At 35.4% G+C, this 23,725-nt stretch overlaps 1 protein-coding gene across 3 annotated transcripts in view; it reads left to right on the forward strand.

Annotated features, from left to right (window-relative positions):
• Positions 1 to 1,084: 1,084 nt before the first annotated feature.
• MUSK (muscle associated receptor tyrosine kinase) overlaps positions 1,085 to 23,725 on the forward strand; it is a 99,291-nt gene continuing 76,650 nt past the window's right edge. For all 3 annotated transcript variants that reach the window (XM_049784580.1, XM_049784575.1, XM_049784584.1), the window contains exons 1-3: positions 1,085 to 1,163; positions 19,107 to 19,233; positions 23,572 to 23,723. In XM_049784580.1, coding sequence (XP_049640537.1) covers positions 1,085 to 1,163; positions 19,107 to 19,233; positions 23,572 to 23,723 — 358 coding nt within the window. The remainder of the gene's footprint in view (positions 1,164 to 19,106; positions 19,234 to 23,571; positions 23,724 to 23,725) is intronic.

Here is a 23,725-nt window from a genome sequence, read left to right on the forward strand (position 1 = left end):
AGTCAAGGAAACTATTGAGAGAAACTTCTTAAAGTTGCTAATAATAACAGAGAAGTACAGATTGGAAATGATGAGGTTATTAGGGCACGCCCAGTACAGCAAAAGCTACTATGACAAAGCAGAAACAAAAGCTACTATGACAAAGAAGAGAGGTTTGATTAAGATTTTATGTGGTGAATGAAAGAAAAGTCATTGAAGACCTGTGAGAAAAAGATGGATTACCTAAAAAATAAAATTCGAAGGTGAAAAAAGAAAACACAAGAGAAGAGAACAGGAAGACTATTGCTCACATTCACAGGAGATGAAAGTCTAAAAAGGGGGTTGAAAGAGTATGATTATTTGAAATCAAAGGGGGATAGAAATCAATAAATATTAAGTTAATACAGTATGTAGGAATTGGCAATGGGGCAGATGTAAAGGATAGAATGAGCAAGAGGGAGGAGTCACTTTTAGATCTATGAATGCAAGAAAGTGGTGTCTTGAATTAAATCAGGGAATCTATAACCAGGGAGGATATCAGTGATGGTTGAAAAGGGCATTTTTTTTATTTAAAGAAAATGCATCACATAGTTGACATAACTGATCATAATACATTTGATTCAATATAAGGGCAAACAAAGTTATTGAAAAAATAGAAAAACTAAAAATTATAAAATGGAAGAGAAGAGAAAAGAAAGAAGAAAAAGTTCAGTAGCAAGTATATTTGTGAAAATTATTGTATCTCCTATAGTCATTAATACAATAGCAAAAAAAAAAAAAAGAAAAAAAGAAAAGAAAAGGGCATCTGGTATTGTCCTTCTGTCACTGTCTTAAAAGGGATTCTAAAGGGATTTTCTTTCCCTTGTTCCTCCAGCCCTTCGCTTGCATTACTGGCCTAAGTGGATACTCACCAGTTGGCCATGTCCATCATTCCAATCAAGTCTGAGAATTCCTGATTATACTTAGAGTCTCTGGAGCTGCTGACACAAACAGTCATTAGCAGATGACCCTTTCATAACAAACCATGCTTTAAAATGTAAACCGTGCAGGGATTTTCCTTGCATTGTTCAGAAAGAACTTTCTTCTGCCTGTGCTTGGATTAATCATGAGAGAGTTTGTCAACATTCTACTGATACAAATTCTTACTCTGGTTGCCTTCACCGGGACTGAGAAACTTCCAAAAGGTTGGTCCGAGCAATTTTGTCTTCTCGTGTCTTAATGTTACCCTGTCAGAGTTCTAAAGCGTTAAGTGTGTGTGTGTGTGTGGGTATGTGTGTGTGCATGCTTTGATTTCAGCAATTTATAATATAATGTGGCATATGTTTTACTTGGAAAAGTAAGGGTAGAAATCATGGAGGGGGAAAATTATACATACAATCAATTGATTGATGGTTTTTCTACTTTCATGAATTCTGCAATAAAAAATTTAGCCATAAAGAACATACAGAACCCTGGTTTCTAGGGAAAACATTAATAGTAGACTGAAAGTTACCAAGATCTGTTTTGTTTATGTATATGTCACACTTCAGGGTGGTCTCAATGTCTGACAAAAACCTTTTCACAGCAGATTTACTATGAACATAGTCAAATATGATCCTAGATATTTTCCTCAGAGTGTTTGCTTCTGAGCAAAAGTCATTACCATTTTCAAATTTAGTTTTATAAAACTCTAAATGAAGATTTAGCTCCTGATACATCAAAATGAGAGAAAGATGCACAGAACTTACTTATCTAAGACAAAGCCTAAAGATAGTAATTTTCGATATTTTTTGGGAGCCTTGCATGGTTTGACTTGGCGAGAGATTATGAAAGGTTTTTTTCAGAGCCTTTGGAATGTACCGGAAATAACACCACCTCAGGGAAAAGGAAAGCAACTTAAGAAACTGACAAACACCTGTTGCAGTAGCAAGAATGACCACAGTGATATGTTCCTGGCTAGTGTACTATGAAATTGAGACAAGTGTATTACAAATAAGGAAGATTGGAAAATATGTGATTTGTGAGTGACAGACTTCATTAAAATATTTTAAAATATTTATATATAAGCAATAAGGTTGCAATTCAATTAAAGATTTCCCAAATTAAATATATTAGAGTAAAAAGAGTTTTTATGAGACACAGAAAATCTTCCTTATATTGTAATTTACAAGATCACCCCATTAGGATTGTGCAAGTAACTGCAGGCAGTAACTATACATAGGTGGAAAAGGTAGTTCAGCTTCTGTGGTTAAAGTAAAATTAGGAAGCCAAAAGCTAGGATTTATATTAATAAAGTTCAGCTTTCTTCACAGTCTTAAATTGTATTCTGGCTTGTTTTTTCCAATTTTATTTTCATGTCTTCATGTGTTTAATTGCTAAGATAATTGTAGATATGAGGTTTCTCCTGATAAAGGAGAACCTGGATCTTTTCAAACAGCTAATAATAGCCAGGAAGACTTAACATTGGCTTCCGATTATTTTAGTACTTCCTGGTCATACAACGGATGTCCGGCAACACAGCACCGGAATATTAAGATATATGAAGTTATGTCCTATTTGTAATATACTAAACCAATAAATTACATAAAACTGAATTGACTAAATACTAACACTTATTGAAATTCAATATCTGATAAGGAGCAGGACAATTGATTTTGATGGTCCAATTTAGAATTTGGTGCACAGAAAAAAAAATAACCCCTTATATGAACAATGCCTAATCTGCAGTCTAGAAAAGTATTTTCAGAACCCGCATTTTAATTCTAAAGCACATTCTTTGTAGCATGAAAATTCAGTGTTGGCATGTAAATAGCAAAAGCCAAAGTTAAATTTTAAATAAAATAATCATATTGTTAACCCAACAGTTTATAATTTTCATATTAATATAGATTATAAAATTTATAACATTTTTGCTTATTATTTTGGTGATATACTAATTAGTATTAAATTCGCAGAAAACATCAGAACAAATATAACAACATGCATCAGTTCTGAGAATAAAAATGGGTCACTGTCTTTAAAAATTAAATGGCATCAAGCATAGTGGTCCAAAATACATAAAAATCTGCTTTAATACTATTGAAAGTAGTTAAAAAAAGTTTAAATGAATTATTTAATAGTAATTTTCTCCATTCTTTGAAGAAGACGATCATAAAAATGTATTTTTAGACAGTATATCCTTACCCTAAATTCATTTTTATGACTAGATTAAGGAATCTATTAATATATTGCAAAATAGATTTGAGTGTACTTATGTTCTAGCTGTTAGTATACCATTTTCTCAATGAAATTAAAAACCCACTTTCTTGTTGCTTAAAAAAACCACTTTGTACAATTAATATTTCACAGTTTAAGTATAATTGTGCTTCCCAAAGTTCAAAGACAAAGAGAAAATTCACCATCTTTCTGGATCATTTTTGACTAGTGATTATTTTCCTGGTGAAATAAAGTATATACTATATAGTATATAGTATATGTTTATATATAATCATATATAATTACACTATATAGAATACAGTACATAGTATTGAGCTCAATACTGTAATTCATGAGAAGGAATGTTTTGCAAATGCATATGTAGAAGCTACATTTCATTGACTACTCACCTTCATTACATATTTTAATAATAATTATTGTTTTGTCAGGTAGTACTAAGAATATCACTAAATATAGATTCTATAGAAATGTATGGATTTTCTGTAGGTATCATTGACTTTGTGCACATATGGCTCCTTGTCTAAACTCCATTTTTCATATTTACTAACATATCGAAAGCAATTTTGTGTCTAGATGTTGTATAAGTAGACATATATCACATTCATAAAGATTACATTTCTTTTCTACACCGGAAAAAGATTCATAGATTTGACATATGACTAAGTTAGAATAAGCACAGCTGTCAATGAAATCTAGGACACCAAGTCCTGATGGAAATTTTATATTGACATACATTGAAAGAGTAACTCGTGTGTTTGGGGAACAGTTACTTTAACTATTACTGACATTGTTTGTTTGTTTGGGGGCCACACCTGGCAGTACTCAGGGTTTACTCTTGTCTTTGTGACCTAGAATCATTTCTGGAGGTGCTCATGGGACTATATACAGTGATGGAAATAAAAATGAGGGTTGGTTATGAATAAAGCAAGTGCTTAACCTCTGTACTATCCCTTTGGCCCAAAATATTATTGACATTAAGGAAAATAAGAGAGCAGATAAAATGAGATTTTTATCAGATTTTTATTATTTTTATTTTTTAATATTTTTTCTTTATTTAAACATTTTGATTACAATATGATTGTGATTAGGTTTCAGTCATGTAAAGAACACCCCTTCACCAGTGCAACATTCCCACCACCAATGTCCCAAATCTCCCTCCATCACACCCCACCCCCACCTGTACTCTAGACAGGCTTTCCAGTTCCCTCATTCATTCACATGGTTATGGTAGTTCTCAGTGTAGTTATTTCTATAACTGCACTCACCACTCTTTGTGGTGAGCTTCATGAAGTGAGCTGGATTTTCAGCCCTCCCCTCATTGTCTCTAAGGATTGTTGCAAAGATGATTTTATTTTTCTTAAAACCCATAGATGTGTGAGACTATTCTGCGTCTCTCTCTCTCTCTCTCTCTCTCTCTCTCTCTCTCTCTCTCTCTCTCTCTCTCTCTCTCTCTCTCTCTCTCCCTCTGACTTATTTCACTCAGCATGATAGAATCCATGTACATCCATGTATAGGAAAAATTCATGACTTCATCTCTCCTGACGGCTGCATAATATTTATTGTGTATATGTACCACAGTTTCTTTAGCCATTCTTCTGTTGAAGGGCATCTTGGTTGTTTCCAGAGCCTGGCTATTCTAAATAGTGCTGCAACAAATATAGGTGTGAGGAAGGGGTTTTTGTATTGTATACTTGTGTTCCTAGGTTATATCCCTAGGAAGAGTGGCATAGCTGGGTCGAATGGGAGCTCAATTTCCAGATTTTGAGGAATCTCCATATTGCTTTCCATAGAGGTTGGACGAGACAGTATTCCCACCAGCAGTGGATAAGAGTTCCTTTCTCTCCACATCCCCGCCAGCACTAATTGTTCTCATTCTTTGTGATGTGTGCCAATCTCTCTGGTTTGAGGTGGAACCTCATAGTTGTTTTGATTTGCATCTCCCTGATGATCAGTGATGAGGAGAATTTTTTCATGTGCCTTTGGCCATTTGTATTTCTTCTTTTTTTTTTTATCAAAGTGTCTGTTTATTTCTTCTCCCCATTTTTTGATGTGATTAGATGTTTTTTCTTGTAAAGTTCAGTCAGTGTCCTGTATATTTTTGATATTAGCCCCTTATCTGATGGGTATTAGGTGAATAGTTTCTCCCACACGGTGGGTGGCTCTTGTATCCTAGGCACTATTTCTTTTGAGGTGCATAAGCTTCTCAGCTTAATGCATTCCCATCTGTTGATCTCTGCTTTCACTTGTTTGGAAAGTACAGTTTCCTCCTTGAAGATGCCTTTAGTCTCAATGTCATGGAGTGTTTTACCTACGTGTTGTTCTATATACCTTATGGTATCCGGTCTGATATTAAGGTCTTTAATCCATTTGGATTTATCTTCATACATGATGTTAACTGGGGGTCTATGTTCGCTTTTTTGCAAGTGGCTAGCCAGTTCTGCCAGCACCACTTGTTGAAGAGGTTTTCCCTGCTCCACTTAGGATTTCTTGCTCCCTTGTCAAAATTAGGTGATTGTATGTCTGGGGAACATTGTCTGAGAACTCAAGCCTATTCCACTGATCTGAGGGTCTGTCTTTATTCCAATACCATGCTGTTTTGATAACTATTGCTTTGTAGTACAGTTTAAAGTTAGGGAAAGTAAGACCTCCCATACTCCTTTTCCCTAGGAGTGCTTTAGCTATTCGAGGGTGTTTATTGTTCCAGATAAACTTCATAAGTGTTTGATCCACTTCTTTGAAGAATGTCATGGGTATCTTTAGAAAGATTGCATTAAATCTGTACAATGTTTTGGGGAGTATTGCCATTTTAATGATGTTAATCCTGCCAATCCATGAACACGGTATGTGTTTCTATTTCCATATGCCCTCTCTATTTCTTGGAGCAGAGCTTTATAGTTCTTTGTATAGGTCCTTCATATCTTTGGTCAAGTTGACTCCAAGATATTTGAGTTTGTGTGGCATTAATGTGAATGGGATTGCCTTCTTGACGTCCATCTCTTTCCTATCATTATTGGTATATAAATATCATTGATTTTTGTGTGTTAATTTTGTAGCCTGCCACCTTGCTATATGAGTCTATTGTTTCTAGAAGCTTTTGGTAGAGTCTTTAGGGTTTTCTAAGTAGAGTATCATGTCATCTGCAAACAGTGAGAGCTTAACTTCTTCCTTTCCTATCTGGATTCCTTTGATATCTTTTTCTTGCCTGATAGCTATAGCAATCACTTCCAGGACTATGCTAAAGAGGAGTGGTGAGAGCAAACAGCCTTGTCTTGTACCAGAATTCAGAGGAAAGGCTTTTAGTTTTTCTCTATTGAGGATAATATTTGCCATTGGCTTGTGGTAGATGGCTTTAACTAGATTGAGGAAGGTTTCTTCCATTCCCATCTTGCTGAGAGTTTTGATCAAGAATGAGTGTTGGACCTTATCAAATGCTTTCTCTGAGTCTATTGATATGATCATGTGATTTTTATTTTTCTTATTGTTGATGTTGTGTATGATGTTGATAGATTTATGGATGTTAAACCATCCTTGCATTCCTGGGATGAAACCTACTTGGTTGTAGTGTATGATCTTCTTGATGATGCATTGGATCCTATTTGCTAGGATTTTGTTGAAGATCTTTGCATCAGCATTCATCAGGGATATTGGTTTGTAATTTTCTTGTTTGGCAGCATCTCTGTCTGGTTTTGGTATCAAGGTGATATTGGCTTCACGAAATCTGTTTGGGAGTGTTCCGTTTTTCCAATTTCATGGAAGAGCCTGGCTAAAATTGGTAGTAACTCCTCTTGAAAGGTTTGGAAGAATTCATTAGTAAATCTATCTGGGCACGGGCTTTTTTTTTGGGGGGGGGGCAGATGTTTGATTACAGTTTCAATTTCCTCAATAGTGATGGGGGTGTTTAGATATGCTACATCCTCCTTACTTAACTGTGGAAGGTTATAAGTGTCCAAGATTTTTTCCATTTCTTCTAGGTTCTCATGTTCAGTAGCATAAAGTTTCTCAAAGTAGTCTCTGATTGCCCTTTGGATCTCTGCAATATCTGTCGTGATCTCCTTTTTTTCATTTCTAATATGGGTTATCAGGTTTCTCTCTCTTTGTGAGTTTTGCCAATGATCTATCAACCTTGTTTATTTTTTCAAAGAACCAACTTCTGCTTTCGTTGATCTTTCAGACTGTTTATTGGTTTTCCACTTCACTGATTTCTGCTCTCAGCTTTGCTATTTCCTTCTGTCTCCCTATTTTTGGTTCCTTTTGTTTGTCATTTTCTAATTTCAAGAGCTGCGTCATTAAATTATTCAGGTATGCCACTTCTTCCTTCCTGATGTGTGCTTGTAAAGCTATAAATTTTCCTCTCAGGACTGCTTTTGCTGTGTCCCATAGATTCTGGCAGTTTGTGTCTTCATTATTATTTGTTTCCAGGAAAGTTTTGATTTCCTCTTTGATTTTATCTCGATTGTTCAGTAGAAGGCTGTTTAATTTCCAATTGTAAAAGGTTTTTTTTTTCTGTGTCCTTTGTAGTTCACATCTAATTTCAGAGCCTGTGGTCAACAAAGTTAGCCTGCATGATTTCTATCCTCTTGATTTTATAAGGGTATGTTTTTATGTGTCAGCTTGTAATCTATCTTGGAAAATGACCCATGTACATTGGAGAAGAATGTGTATCCATGTTTTTTGGGGTGGAGTGTCCTATCTATATCTACTAGTCCTCTTTCTTCCATTACTCTTTTCAGAGCTAGTATGTTTTTGTTGGGTTTCAGTGAATGATCTATCAAGTGTTGACAGGGCCTGTTGAGGTCTCCCACAATCATTGTGTTATTATTGATGTCTTCTTTCAAATTTGTCAGTAATTGTATTAGATAATTTGCTGGTCTCTCATTGGGCGCATATATGTTTAATAGTCTGATTTCTTCCTGTTGCACATATCCCTTGATTGGTACATAGTGTCCATCTTTGTCCCTTACAACTTTTCTGAATATAAAGTTGATGTCATCTCACTGAGGGAACAGAACTTCTAGAACCACAAAGAAAGACTTCATCATAAGTCCCACTCCTGGACCTGTGCAGATACTGAGATCTATAGATACAGAGGTCTTATTTCATCACCCAGGACGAAGCAGAAGTTTTCCAAACACCACGAAAGCACCACCAGTAGAGTAAATGAACCTGAATGGAGTCTATAGTTAATCCCGTGACAATATACCCCAAGGGTGGAGAAACCCCATAGCGCTAAGGCCAAGTGAATTCCTTTTCGAATGACCCCAATATTTACTGTGCCAGTGCAGGAGGGAAAAAAAGAGAGGCAAAAAGCACAAAAACATTTTTATCGTTCACATATTATTTTTTCTTCATTTATCATTATCATTATTTATTACTTACTTACTTATCTACTTTTTGTCGATTTCTTTGTTTTGGTGTGGTTATTGAAGTTGTTGTCCTCATTTACATTTATATTGTTTTTTTCCTTCTTTTCTTTTCTTTCTTTAGGTGCTCTGCATGTTTTTTAACTCAAGACCATGGCTTTTTTTTTTTTTTTTGTGGTGCCTATCGTTATCACTGGAGTGCTCACTGGATATTTGACTCTTCTTTTTGTGCTGTTGGGGTGTTTCACCTTCTTTTTCTCCTTCATCTCTCAAACCGACAATGAGAGCCTCTAGAAGGATTCCCCCCATTTTTTGGCATATTAGACTTTTACCCCAGTTTATTACTTTTCTCTTCTTCAAATAAAACCACATAACTTGAACTATGTAGTCCTTCCTCCCAGTTAGAGGTAAATAAGGGAGGCACCAAGACCAACTACTAAGTAGTTAGCTAGGTACAGAGGGGACCACAATTTCTCGCAGCCCTGTGGGTGAGGGAGGAAGATATGGGAGGTAGGATGAACACGGATGTGTAGGGAGGACAAATCGGTGATGGGAACCCCCCTGATTTTATGTAAATATGAACCTGTAATATTATTGTCAACAATATGTAAACCACTAGGATCAAAATAAAAATTATATTATTAAAAAGAAAGTTGATGTCATCAGATATTAATATGGCCACCCCAGCTTTTTTAAGGGTGCTGTTTGCTTGGATGATTTTCCGCCAGCCTTTGATTTTGAATCTATGTTTGTTCTGACTATTCAGGTGTGTTTCTTGTAGGCAACAGGATTTGGATTCATCTTTTTGACCCATTTTGCCACTCTGTGTCTTATAATTGGTGAATTTAGTCCATTGATATTGAGGGAGATGATTATGATAGGATTTGATGTCATCTTTGTAGATAAATTTGCTGTGTTTATTGGTCTCTCTTGTCTTAAAGTAGACCTTTCAGTTTTCCCTTTAAGGCTGGTTTTTCATCTGTGAAGTTTCTGAGCTGTTGTTTATCCATGAAGCTATGTATCCTGAATCAGGCTGTATCGTGAGTCAGGCTGGGTGCAGTGTTCTCGGTGAGGCATTCATTTCATTCAGTCTTGTCACAATATCCCACCACTGTCTTCTGGCCTTGAGAGTTTCTTGTGGCTTGTCTGCTATAAGTCTTAGGGATGCTCCTTTGAATGTTATTTCCCTTTTTGATCTTGCTGCTTTCAGTATTTTATCTCTATCTGTGGGATTTGTCATCGTAATGAGGATGTGTCTTGGGGTGTTTTTCTTTGGGTCTCTTTTAGCTGGTACTCTTCGGGCATGCAGAATTTGATTGCATGTAGTCTTTAACTCTGGGAGTGTCTCTTTGATGATGTCTTTGACAGTTGATTCTTCCTGAAGATCTCCTATCTGGGCTTCTGGGACTCCAGTGTTTCTTATGTTGTTTCTGTTGAGTTTATCAAAGACTTCTATTTTCATCTGTTCACATTCCGTGAGTACTTTTTCCATTGCCTGATCATTTGTCTTAAGGTTCTTTCCCAATTTCTTCTGCTGTGTTGAGTTTTTCTGCATCTCATCTTCCAGCACTCTGATTCTGTCCTCAGCTGCTATTACCCTGCTGGAGAGGTCATCCACTGAATGTGTTTTTCAGATCTGTTATTTCAGTTTGGAGTTTTTTGATTTCTGTCTTTGTGTTCTGTTCAGATCGATCTATGCTTTCTTTGAGTTCTACAAACATCTTCCATATTTCTATTCTAAATTCCTTATCTGAGAGTTTAATCAAATGGTTGGAATTATTTTTAGTTTTTTTATTGTAAGAATTTATTCAAGAGACAAAATTGATTAACATAATGAGGTAAACTAACATAACATAATATAGTGACATAACATAACATAATATAATTGATATCATAATACATGTAAGTCAAAGAAAGTTTATGATTAAAAACATATTTTTCCATAGTGGCTTACATATCTTTCACAATAGTATTTTAGATACATATTAACATTGAGTCAGGGGAATACCCGTCACCCACTATGTCCTCCCTCCATTCCAGTTCCCTTTCTACAACAAGAGTGTGGAGCAGCCACACTCTTCTGCGGCCTCTAGGTGACAGCTTTTTGAGGGTGCACTCCCTAGGCCTCTGAGGAGAGCTTTAGGTATTCAGGAAAGACAGACAGGCACAGCAAAGATTTCCCTTGAAGTCCTCAGAGTCATCAAAGGCACAGTAGGGCGGAGCCTCCGCAAGCCAGATGGCTCAGCTTTCTGCCTGGCGACCCACACAGCCAGACTTTACTCCTATATCAGATTTTTATAATTGCTTTAAGTCCAGAGTTACAAAAATTCAAATATGAATTTTTGGTTATAGAATGGATACCACCCTTTACCAGTGCACTTTTCTCACCACCAGTGTCCTTCGTTTCTCTCCCTCCAACCACATACTCTCACTTGTCTCTGGGGAAGGCATTTTGTTTTGTTCTCTTTCTGTCTTCTCTCTCCTTTTTGCCACTGTGGTTTTCACTATCGAAAACGAGGGGGTACCATGCATGTTGCTTTATCCTTTTTGAGCACTCAGTTCTTGCCCAGAGTGATCTGTTCCAACTATCATTGTCATAGCAGACACTTCTTTTTTTTTTTGTTTTTGTTTTTGTTTTTGGGACACACCCGGTGGTGCTCAGGGGTTACTCCTGGCTGTCTGCTCAGAAATAGATCCTGGCAGGCACGGGGGACCATATGGGGCATCGGGATTTGAACCAACCACCTTTGGTCCTGGATCGGCTGCTTGCAAGGCAAACGCCACTGTGCTCTATCTCCGGACCCATCAGACACTTCTTTACCCTAACTGCACTCACCACTTTATGGAAAGCTTCCTAGCATGGACTGGTCCTCTTGGTCCTTATTTATATTTGTTTTTGAATACTATTAACATCCCCAGCCATGCATTTCTTCTATCATATTTTTAAAGGAACGTAAGTAACTTCACGTGGAAAAATAAATGAATCAGTGGAAACAAGATAATTGAGAGTAAATAGAGGAGCTTCAGAGATATTCCCAATCAGACAGAAGGTAGAAGCAGTGGACCAGAGAATGTAGAGGGTTCTGGGTTCATTTTGAGAACACAGCTGGAGTTGGGGACTGTGCACTCACAGTGCAACTGATCTATATAGTTATTTTACTTTATCCAACAATACTGTAAACTAAAGAGAAATAAAAAGCGATACAATTAATTTAGAATTGGTGTTTTCCAAGCTTAGTGCAGCTAAAGGTCCTTCACTTTACTAGTACTTTAGTAAGAAAGTTGGGAAATATGGCAATATGCTATGAAGTCTCAGGTGAACAATGAATAAGTGAAAGAAGTCTGGGGGAGAACGTTAACATCAGGTTTCTTTCCCTATTCTCCAATGTCCTATTTTATGTCTGAGGGAAAACATGCAGTCACTGTGAGCTTTCACTTCCTCATAAAGTGAAGAAATGTCTCCCAGTGCGCAACACATAATACTATGGATTATATTAAGGACCATCAACAATGGGTATTATAGTAACTTCTGGTTAAAATGAGCACACTTTAGTGGGCTCCAATGATACCATGTCTTAACTTAAAAGAATGCCTTCAGGAAAGGCAATTTCAAAAATCGTAAAAGACAAATTGTACAAATTGTAAACTTCTAAGAGAATTTCTAGCTACCTGTTCACAGTGTCATTTCTAAAGGCAAGGCCACAAAGTGTGCATCTTAGCAAAGAATTAGTGATTTAGTACTAATAAATATTTCTTAATGCAAGTTATAAGTTACAAGGACGTCATAATAAGTATACCCTGTAACATTTTATTACATAAAGCACTGTGCCTCAGGCCTTATTATTGACTGAACGATTCAGCCTCCTTGACTGAATACTGCCGAGAGTGTGCCTGGACCACTTAATCACTATTAGGAAGGTCCAAAAAAATAAATACTATATTCATTGTGTTAAAGAAGCATATGTATGTTTGGACTCTGAACTTAGATTTCACTAAAGAAAAAATGAGCTGGCACACCTAGCTTATTTTTTACACAATTAATTCATCATGTTAGTCTGCAACTATTTCAACCTACTATTGGTACATGATGCAACTAGTGTTCAAATGTAGCTACTCTTTGAGCTCAGAAAACTGTTGTATTTGTTCTCATTATTTATTATTCAAGTGCTTCTCATATTGTGGGAAGAAATAATGCCCTAGTTTAAAACAGGCTCTGGCTGAGATGAAAGCTGCATAGAATGTAAGTAAATAAGAGTCTGCTGTGTAAACAAATATCAGTCAGTAGAATTCCATGATTATGCCAGTAAAACTTTGAAAGCAGATTTATTTGGATGATGCTGGAATATGGAAAAATTAGATTTAACCTTATTCTACCCATACTGATATTGATCTAAATCTACTTTTCCACCTTTAGTATTTTTATAAGCCATACAACACTAAAGACATGGAGGAGTTTAGAGTTAAAACATAGAAACTTTAATTCAATCTTAACCTTGAAGGTCATCTCTACCTCTCCCTTAGGCTTGGATAATTAACCATTTTTAGCCTCTGTATTTCATCTGCAACTAGAATCATTAATCATATCTTTATGCTTATTGTGCTACATCAATGACAGTAGATGAAAAGCACAGTAAACTTCACATATCAGATTTTGAATTTTAGATGAAAACATTTTAAAAGCCAGAATAAAAGCCCTACAGAAGACTGTAGTACCACTGGAAATTCATGGAGAGATATTTATAAAGTTCTTAGCAATACCTCAACTAATTCTACATGTCTAAGGTTGTCAACATATTTTAATAATTGTTTATTTGATCTTAACTCACCCCAACAAGACCTGCATTACCTTATAGCAAAGTTACTATTTATAATATATTTATTACATCTCACTTCTACATATGTATATTTAGTAAAAATAAACTAAATTATAAAATTATTTTGGGGGGAGGTCCACAGGGGTGTTAGAGGACTGGGGACCAGGTATATGGGGATTGTTTTCAGAAAAGCTTGACCCTCACAGTATGGGCCTATGTGCTTTAGTACTGGAGACCAGGATTACTATGCCACTTAGACTCTGCAGTGCAGGAAACAATAAGGGCCACCCCAGTAGAGATAGAGACCCATTCCTAGCAGTACTTGGGAGAGCATGTGGTGCCTGGTGATTGAATTTAGGGTCTGATACACATCAGTCATATGCTGCAACCCTTGAAACTATCTCTCAAAGAGTTGCAGGTTATTTTGGAAAATACACAAATTTAAAATAGAAGTCACCCATACTACCAGAATTATTAATAAGCTGGTATATTTTTTTCATTTTCCCTAAAGAATCCGAAAACAGTATATTGCAATAAAACTATACATTTCTGCTGCCAGTATATTTACTGGCAACACCAATATTTTTTGGCAACACCAAGCATAGATATATTTTATATTACTAATAGTCATCAAAATGCCATTTTCAGAGACTATATAAATAATTTCCCATTTTCTGACAGTTGCTGGTATAATTAATATCTTCCTACCTGAGCAAAAAGGCTATGTAATGCTGCATCTTTTCTGTAATGTAAATATTTCAATCACAGCCAATTTCAAACTACAAACAAAGGCTTTGTTGGGCAGAGATAAGCAACAGTATACCCTTTTATTATAGTTTTACCACATAAATACACTAGATGAAAGTAATCTTGTTAAAAATGCAGTGAATGGGGCAGGAAAAATAGTACAGAAAATACTTTTGCATTTGGTTTACCCAGAGTCAATCTGAATATGGTCCAATCCGATATGGTCCTCTAGGTACTACCAGGAGTAATTGTTAACTGTAGAACCCCAGAAATAACCCCTGAACATCACTATGTATGGGGTCTCTAGTCATCCAAAGCAGTGAAAACTACATTTTAGAAAGTGATAACTATTGAGTATTAGCATGTTTTAAACATAATGTATTTAATTGTAAAAATGATATTATTTGGGGTTTGTTTTTATTTATTTATTATTTTTTGGTTTTGGTTTTGGGCCACACCCAGTGACACTCAGGGGTTTTTCCTGGCTATGCGCTCAGAAATCGCTCCTGGCTTGGGGGACCATAGGGGACAAAGGGGGATTGAACTGCAGTCTGTCCTGGGTCAGCTGCGTGTAAGGCAAATGCCCTACTGCTGCGCTATTGTTCTGTCCCTAATTTGGGTTTTAATAATGACTGTTTAACACTTATCTCACAAAACTCCTAAAATATAAACAACTGTCTTGCAATTAGTAGCAACCGGTTTTAGCATACTAGTTAGACAAATTCCTTCACACACTTTTAACATTTATTACTATCTGTTTTGTGCAGTGAGAATATAATTTTTCTTATATTAAGACTTTGTTTTACAATTCACTTGGTTTTGAGTAGTGTTTGGTTTGTATATATTTTTATTTTCAAAATTTCTGTTTTATTTAAGTTCTCCTTTAAGTTTTTATTTTTAATCCTTTATTTTAATCCTTTATGTTGGTGTTAATATTTTTAGTTTATATTATTGTATTTCTAGATTTCTGATATATTTGGATATATTTCTTTGTTTATGTCTTTTGTTAACATTGTCATCTTCTCCCTTGCTTCTACCCTCCCTTCAACCCTCTCTCCTTTCCTTCCTTCCTTCCTTCCTTCCTTCCTTCCTTCCTTCCTTCCTTCCTTCCTTCCTTCCTTCCTTCCTTCCTTCCTTCCTTCCTTCCTTCCTTCCTTCCTTCCTACCTTCCTTCTTCTCTTCATTCTTGCTTGCCTGCTTCTTCCTTTTCTATCTTAAAACATATTTTTATGCATATACTATTACAAACAAAATCAGTGCTTGACAGCACAGAATTTAATTAGTGTCTGTGATTAATTTATTCTAGAAGCTATTAGATGACTGAGAAAAAACACCCAATAACTTGTAACTCTCTACATTTCTTACACTGTCAGACACTTTAGGGATACTCATGGGACTTTGGCCATGACACAAAATTCTACCACAACATACTGCATCTGTGGTAGAACATAAAAAGAGACACAATATGCAATTCCGACATTGGTCAATATGAACAATTCTAAGACAGAAACACAATTTTTAAGAGGCTTTAATAGATTGGAGTTGTTTTTGTTTTGTTTTGTTTTGTTTTGGTCATACCTAGTGGAACTCCGGGCTTATCCTGGCTCTGCACTCAGGAATTACTCCTGGCAAGGCTTGGGGAACCATATGGGATGCCAGGGAGTAAACTCTGATTTGGTTACATGTAAGGGAAGTGCGTTAACCTCTCTACTATCTCTCCAGCCCCTAGATTGGAGTTGGTAGTTGAACAAGCATCCTTATCATTTGAAAACACTTGATCAATTGCTTGATCAATTATTTTGCATTATTTTTTTTTATCTATCTCTTACCTAGTTGACTTTTTTCACCGCTAACCAACTTTTTCCTCCCTGAGATGAGAAACCAAGAAACAAATTCAATACATACAGGACTATTATATTAGAGGACCACTTTCAAAAACTCAGAACTACTTTGAAAGTTTCAGAATAAAACATAAGACATTATTGAAGTGGCTTAATTAAATAGGAAGGATATGGAAGTAGGTTCAGAATAAATAGAGTAGGAGAGGAGGAGTTAGAGAAAAAAGCACTATAATGAACATCATGACAGATTTTGGGAATAATGGGTATGTGAGAAAAGAATGTTTTTCTCCTTAGTGGAATAATAGAAACTAAAGTGACAGACATGGGCCAACTTCAAGGGTATGAATACTTGAGGGTCAATGAAAATGGCAGAATATTTTGGAAAGAACTCTATATTATAAATTCCAGAGATGTGATATTTGAAATAATGAAAGATAAAGAGAAGAATGGCAGAACTTATTTAATTGGGAACACTGAGATAGTTTGGGATCACCAGAGATGGCTGAGCACATATTAGGGAAGAACGCATTGAAACTTATACAATAACAATTGCTACTCACCAGACAAAACATCTGCAATACATAAGGACTATGGTCAAGTTCATATTTTATGTGTCTCCAAAGGCAGATAGGAAGCCTGACACACCTTCAGAGACAGTTTTTGTTTAACACCAACGAGCAAGGTAAATTTCTACATTCACCTAAACACAGATGCTGGCACATACTTTCTATAGTACAGGGGTAGCGAACATGTGGCTCTCGAGCCGCATGCGGCTTCGGCCAAAATGAATGTGGCTCTTTGCCTCTTATCATTATTTTGTATACTGTGGCTCTTTGCCAAGTTTGGATTTTGTTCTGCTGCTTCCGAGGAAGGACCTCTGAGGAGAGATCGATCTCCAAGCGCGTAGTCCCGCCCCAGGCTGCGTCATCCTGTCTCCCATCCCTCGGAAACAACTGCATGGGTCAGTGAGCGGGGGACCCGTGTGGCACATGTTGGGTCCCATCTTGCCGTTAGTTCTTAGTGTGGAGGACGCAGCACACCCTCACCATCTCTGCAGGATTTTGACCCTCACTCAAAATGGCAAAATGTAATATGTGTTTAATAGATTATTGTTAAAATTAGATGCTTTTGTGTGAGTGTTTGTCTGTTTTGGCAGGTCATGCATGGTGGCTCTCTGACTCTCACAGTTTAAAATTTTGGCTCTGTGTCGAACTTGTTCACCACCCCTGCTATAGTATCTAACTACTGAGGTGGCTAGGATCATACTTCCTTTGGGGGTGGGGGTAGGGCTATTTATAAGATTATGAACTGAGTAAGAGAGATGCATTCTGTAACAAACATATAAGTAATCATTCTTAACATCTTTCCACTGCTTCTAATTTAGAGAAACCTCTTTTCAGAGTCCTGGGAAAAGAGAAAGAACCATGCCTATAATTTTTCTCTTGTCTACTTTATCAAACACTCTCACACAATTTCCCAACCCCAGCTTCATTGAGGCACATAGCATACCTGGCACCTTACTCTTAATGGTAAGGTATATGATCAAAGTTATGCATTCATCATCATAACCAACTCCAGAAGTTTTTTATTATACCTAAATGAATTCCTATAACTCTCAGCTAAACATTAGCATTTAATCCCTATATCCTCTTTTTCAGTTCTGGGAAGTCACACATTACTCCGTGTGAATTTGCCTTTTCTGAATAATTCATACAAGTAGAACCATAATATCTTGATCTTGTTACTCTATTATTTTATTCATATATCTTATATTTCCCATAATATTTATGTTATAGAATATAACAATGCTTCCAATTTTTATTAATCATTTATTATATGTATATGTCACAGCTTATTTGTTGACAATTGGCTTGTTTTTTATTTTAGCTATTAATAATAAAGCTTCTATTTACAAGTATATATTTGCATCTTTGCTTTAAACTATTTTACAGTATATACCCCAAAATAGAATTGCTGAATCATCTAATAGTTGTATAATTTTTGAGTAGTTCTCATACATTTGGCAGTTGCTCCTCCACCAACATTCCCACTAATAACCTTCCAATAAATATTCTCATTTCTCATTATCTAACTTTTGTGCTTGTAATTCTTTTTGATTAAAGTGATTTTGTGTGTTGCTAAGTAATATCTAATTATGTTTGCATTTCCTTGGTAACTAATGGTATTGAGCATCTTTTTATAGAGTTGTTTAAAAGTTGTTACCTCATTGAAGGTCTATCTATCCAGATACTTTAACCATTTAGAGTGGGGTATCTCCTAAGAGGTGCTGGGTCTCCTCTTGACCAACCAGTCCAGCTGTTTATTATGAGGCCCAGGACATGGTGTTTCTCTGGCCTTGCATCAGTAGGGATTAACTTGGTCTTCATCTGTGCTTGGGTATCAATAGGACTACACATAGAAGTGATCAGAAGACAATGTGATGATGGAGTAAACCAGGTTTGACTACATAACATATATACACCTTAGTACCATACTATCTCTTTAGCCCCCTCTTTGCTCATTTTGAAAATTGAATTATCTCTTTTATAAGATTTGGTCTGTTTACAGTCTTACAGGATGATATAAATTCTCCCTAAATTCAATAAAAATTAAGCTTCAGAGAATTCATTTGAAATTTCATTTTCCAACATGCACAGGAGCTTAATCAATATGTTCAGAAAAATATTTATTTTGTGAAGTTTCAAAAAAATTTTAGACAACTGTTACTAATAGAGTTATTAACTATTATTAAGAGAGTTAACTGTTAACTATTATTAAGAGAGTTTTCTTAACTATTATTAACTATTAAGAGAGTTTTCTTTCAAATTTCTTTCCTTTAAGCTAGTGTTGGTGAATACAAATATATTACATTCATATTTTATACATTTTCAGAAGACATCCTAATTATGTAACTTTGGACCTCATAAAATCTAGGTCTATACCTACTTGTATATAAGAAATTATGTGTCCTACTTTCTTGGGAGTCTTATTGTGAGTCTCAAATTATGATTTGGAAGTAGAAACTAAATGATCTGCATAAATATTTCTGTACTTTTGGCAAGTTTCTGCTATGAAGAAATATAATTCTCATTCAGGTATGTGATAGCCTCTGCATACAAAGGGTTTAGTAAACAACGTTCTATAATGTTTTCATTTGTCTCTCCTTTCAGCCCCTGTCATCACCACTCCTCTGGAAACAGTAGACGCTCTAGTTGAAGAAGTGGCTACTTTCATGTGTGCAGTGGAATCCTATCCCCAGCCTGAAATTTCCTGGACTAGAAATAAAATTCTCATTAAGTAAGTATTCTGCCTTTATCTAATAGGAATGCCCATAATTTTCTTATAGTTTATTTTGATATTAATGCACCCACAGTTTCTAGCAGTTCATGTAACTTAAGAATATGTAAAATGCAATTTTTTCATTTTATTAATATAAAAACCTGAGTGATTTGAACTTGAGTTGAAGAATATTTCAAAAGAAAAAACAGTAATTGAATTGACATGACATGGTCTCTTGATTAGGACCTAGAAGAAATTTTATAGTAATTAAGAAAAAACATGATAAGTCTTGGGACACATGTTCCAAAACATTGGATTAAAAAACACGCTGCTAAATAACAGCTGTATCAAGGGGAAATCAAGAATAAAATAAAAATGACTTCTTGAGACTAAATAATTATAAAGAAGCAAGTTACAAAAATGTACGTCACACAGCAAAAGCAGCAATAAAGGGGAAACTCATACCAATACAGGCCTACGTAAGGAAAGACAAAAAGATAAAATCAAAAAGCAAACTCAGACCTCCAATTAACACCATGCACAGAGGTCAAATCAGAATGAATTAAAGACCTTGATGACAGACCCGAAACCCTATGGTATATAGAACAACATGAAGGTAAAACATGCCAAGACATTGAGATTAAAGGCATCTTTAAGGAGGAAACAGCACTGTCCAAATTAGTGGAAGCAGAGATAAACAGATGGGGCTATATTAAGCTGAGAAACTTTTGCTCCTCAAAGGAAAGAGTGATGAGGATATAAAAGCCACCCACAGAATGGGAGAAATTATTCACCCAATACCCATCAGATAAAGGGCTAATATCTAAGATATACAAGGTACTGACAGATATTAACAAGAAAGAGAACATCTAACCCCATCAAAAAATGGGAAGAAGAAACGAATAGACAATTTTTTAAAAGAAGAAACACAAATGGCCAAAACACACATGAAAAAATGCTCTACATCACTAATCATCAGGAAGATGCAGATCAAAACAACAATGAAGGTACCATCTCATGCCACAGAGAATGGCACACATCACAAAGAACAAGAAAAATCAGTGCTGGTGGAAATGTGAGAGAAAGGAACTCTTATTCACTGCTGATGGGAATGTCATCTATTCGAGCCTTTATAAAAAAACAATATGGAGATTCCTCAAAAAAATGAAAATTGAATTCCCATATAATCCAGCTATACCACTCCTAGGGAAATACCCTAGGAACACAAAAATATAATCAAATATCCCTTCCTCACACCTATATTCATTGCAGCACTATTTACAATAGCCAGACTCTGGAAACAACCCAGATGCCCTTTACCAGATGAATGGCTAAAGAAACTGTGGTACATATAAACAATGGAATATTATATAATCAGTGCTGGAGAAGATGTATATATAAAGGAACTCTCATTCACAGCTGGTAGGAATGCCATCTAGTCCTGCCTTTATAAAAAACAATATGGAGGTTCCTCAAAAAACTGGAAATTGAGCTCCCATATGATCCAGCTATACCACTCTTAGGGATATGCCTATTCACATGCTAGGAAACTGATATAGTTATTAAGAGTTTCTCCAAGAATAAAAGTCCCAGCCCAGATTAATTTATGGGTGAGTGTTGCCATTGATCTTTAAACTTTTCGAATATATTGAAGAAATAGAATCCTTCCTAACACCTTCTACAAAGCTAACATTATATTGACACCCAAAATTAACAGATACTACAAAAAATCAACCAATCTTCTTGATGAACACAATGTAAAAATCAAGAAAATGTTAGCAAATCTAATTCAACGTAAAAATTATATATCATGATCCAGTGAGAATCATCCAGAGGTGCAAGCATGGTTCAATATACACAAATGAATTAACATAATTAATTGATAATCAATTAATAACATCAGTAAAAAGATAGTTAAAATCATATACTAATCAATGCAGTGAAAGCTTTTGACAATGTTCAATATCTATTCATGATTGAAATAAAACTCTTAATAAAATAGCAGTAGAAGGAACCTTCCTCAAGATAATAACAACTTTTCAGAAAAAGTCCATAGCCATTATTGTTCTTAATTGTGATAAAGCTGAAAGCAATACCATCGAGATCAGGCACAAGGAAAATATGTCTATTGTGTCCAACCTTGTGCAACATTTTATTAGACTAACAACAGCAATCAGGACTGAAAAGAAAACCAAAGGGATCCAAATCGAAAAGATAAATTACCTCTATTTACAGATGACGTGATTACATACATAGATGACCTTACAGATTTATTTTAAAAGTTTCTTTAAACAATAAACTAATTCAGCAAAGTTTGGCTACAAAGTCAATACACAAAAATTAGTTGCATTCCTATATATAAATAATGAGTCAGAGGAAGAAAAGGTCAGAGTCTATCTCATTTTAAACATTAAGTACACAAGATTCAACTTACACCACAAAAACTTCAAAAACAGTTAAGAAATTGAAGAAGAGCTTAAGAAATGGAAAAAACATTCCATGGCTGTGAATTAGAAGAATCAATATTGTCGAAATGAGCATCTTATCTAAACCACTACATAGATTTAATGCAATACCCAATCTATATTCAGACAATAATCTTCAAGGACTTAGGTCAGTTACAAAGTTTATGTGGAATCATAAAAGAATTTTCATATTCAAAACCAGACTGAAAAACAGAAACTGGGAAGCATCTCATAACCTAATTTGAAGTTGTACCACCAAGCACAGTGATTGTACTGGAATAAAGACTCTTCCACCAAATAGGTCAGAATAAAATGACAATGCCAACAAATGCTTTGAGACAACTGGATAACCATGTGTAAGAAATTATAGATGGATCCATATCTCACAAGTTACACAAAAGTGAACTCAAATTAGATCCAAAATTTTGAGACCAGACCAAAACCTACAAAGTACCCTGAGGAAAATATAGGCAAAAACCTCTAGAACCTAAACCTCAATGGAATTTTCAGTGATATGATGCCAATGCAAAGGTTATAAAATCAAAACTAAACAAATGGTCCTCGTCCAACTAAAAGGCTTATGTATGTTAAGCAAATATGGGCTAAAACGAAAAGAAAAAAATATTTGCACTCAGCACATCAGATAATGTACTCACAAAAAGATTAAAAAAAAATCTAAGAAATTTTTAGGGAAGAAAGAATAGACATTTTTCTGAGGAAATCTATAAAATCCTCCAGTAGCAGTATTTTTCATGGAGGCTGAAACATATAAAATAAAGCAAAACAAAAATTGACATTGAGACTGAGCATTCTCGGTATTTTATATGACTTTATTAACTAATCAGTACTTATGTTAATCACATAAACCAATATATAATCCTCTGTTAAAATAAATATAAAGAACCATTTTCTTTCCTTTCTTATATTTTTCTTCACATTGTATGAATTTCCCATTTCTATTTATATGAAAAAATATGAAGTCACATATTTAGTGACTTCAGACAATCTAAGTATATTAAGTCTAAGATAGATCTTAATAGTGAAAAAAATCAAGATGTTGGCATTTCCCTGGAGAATTTAGAGAAGAATCTATTTCTTTCTTTGACCAGCTTTGAGAGGCTGCCTCAATTCCTGGGTCTCTACTTCCATTTTTCAAATTTCTGAATTGCAGTGCTTCTTCCTCTCCCCACATTGCTACATCAGCTCCCTCTTCAATCATTTAAGGACATTTTGGGGGCCCTTGGTATAAATGCAAATAAATTGAATTTCTGGGTCGTATTGGAAATCAATTCTAGGTATTTTGTTGTTGTTGTTGTTGTTGTTGTTTTTAGAACTGTCCATATATTTTTCCAAAGATGTTGGACTAGTCAACATTTTCACCAACAGTAAATAAGGGTCCTTCTTTCTCTACATCCACACCAACACTGTTTGTTTTTGTATTTTGTGATGTGTGCCAGTGTCACTAGTATGAGATGAGATGATATCTCATTGTCCATTTGATTTGCATTTTCCTAATTATAAATCATGAAGAGCATTTTTTTCATATGGGTTTTGGCCATATCTATAAGACTCCTCTCTGAGTGGGTTTTTTGTTGATCTCTTTCCTCATTCTTTGATGGTTGTTTGTTTGTTTTGCTTTATGTCCTACTTTATAGTTTACTTACCAATAAACATCTTTACAAAGCATTTATGAAGGACTCAGTGATTATTAGAATTAGGAAAGATATTGTTTGCTTGTTAATACCTAGTAAAGTTAATACCTGTTATGCTATCAGGAACTTATTGAAGTTTCTTCTTACCTTTAATTGCCTTATTTGACAAGTCATGTTTGGGCATTTAATCATAATTCACAGATAAGGCCCTCACTTGCCATTTACTCTGTGACGCACAGGCTCTTTGATACTCGGTACAGCATTCGGGAGAATGGGCAGCTTCTCACCATCTTGAGTGTGGAAGACAGCGATGATGGCATTTACTGCTGCATTGCCAACAATGGTATTGGAGGAGCTGCTGAGAGTTGTGGAGCTCTGCAAGTGAAGATGAGT

The sequence above is a fragment of the Suncus etruscus genome, chromosome 1, assembly GCF_024139225.1.
Source record: "Suncus etruscus isolate mSunEtr1 chromosome 1, mSunEtr1.pri.cur, whole genome shotgun sequence".
Lineage (NCBI taxonomy): Eukaryota > Metazoa > Chordata > Mammalia > Eulipotyphla > Soricidae > Suncus > Suncus etruscus.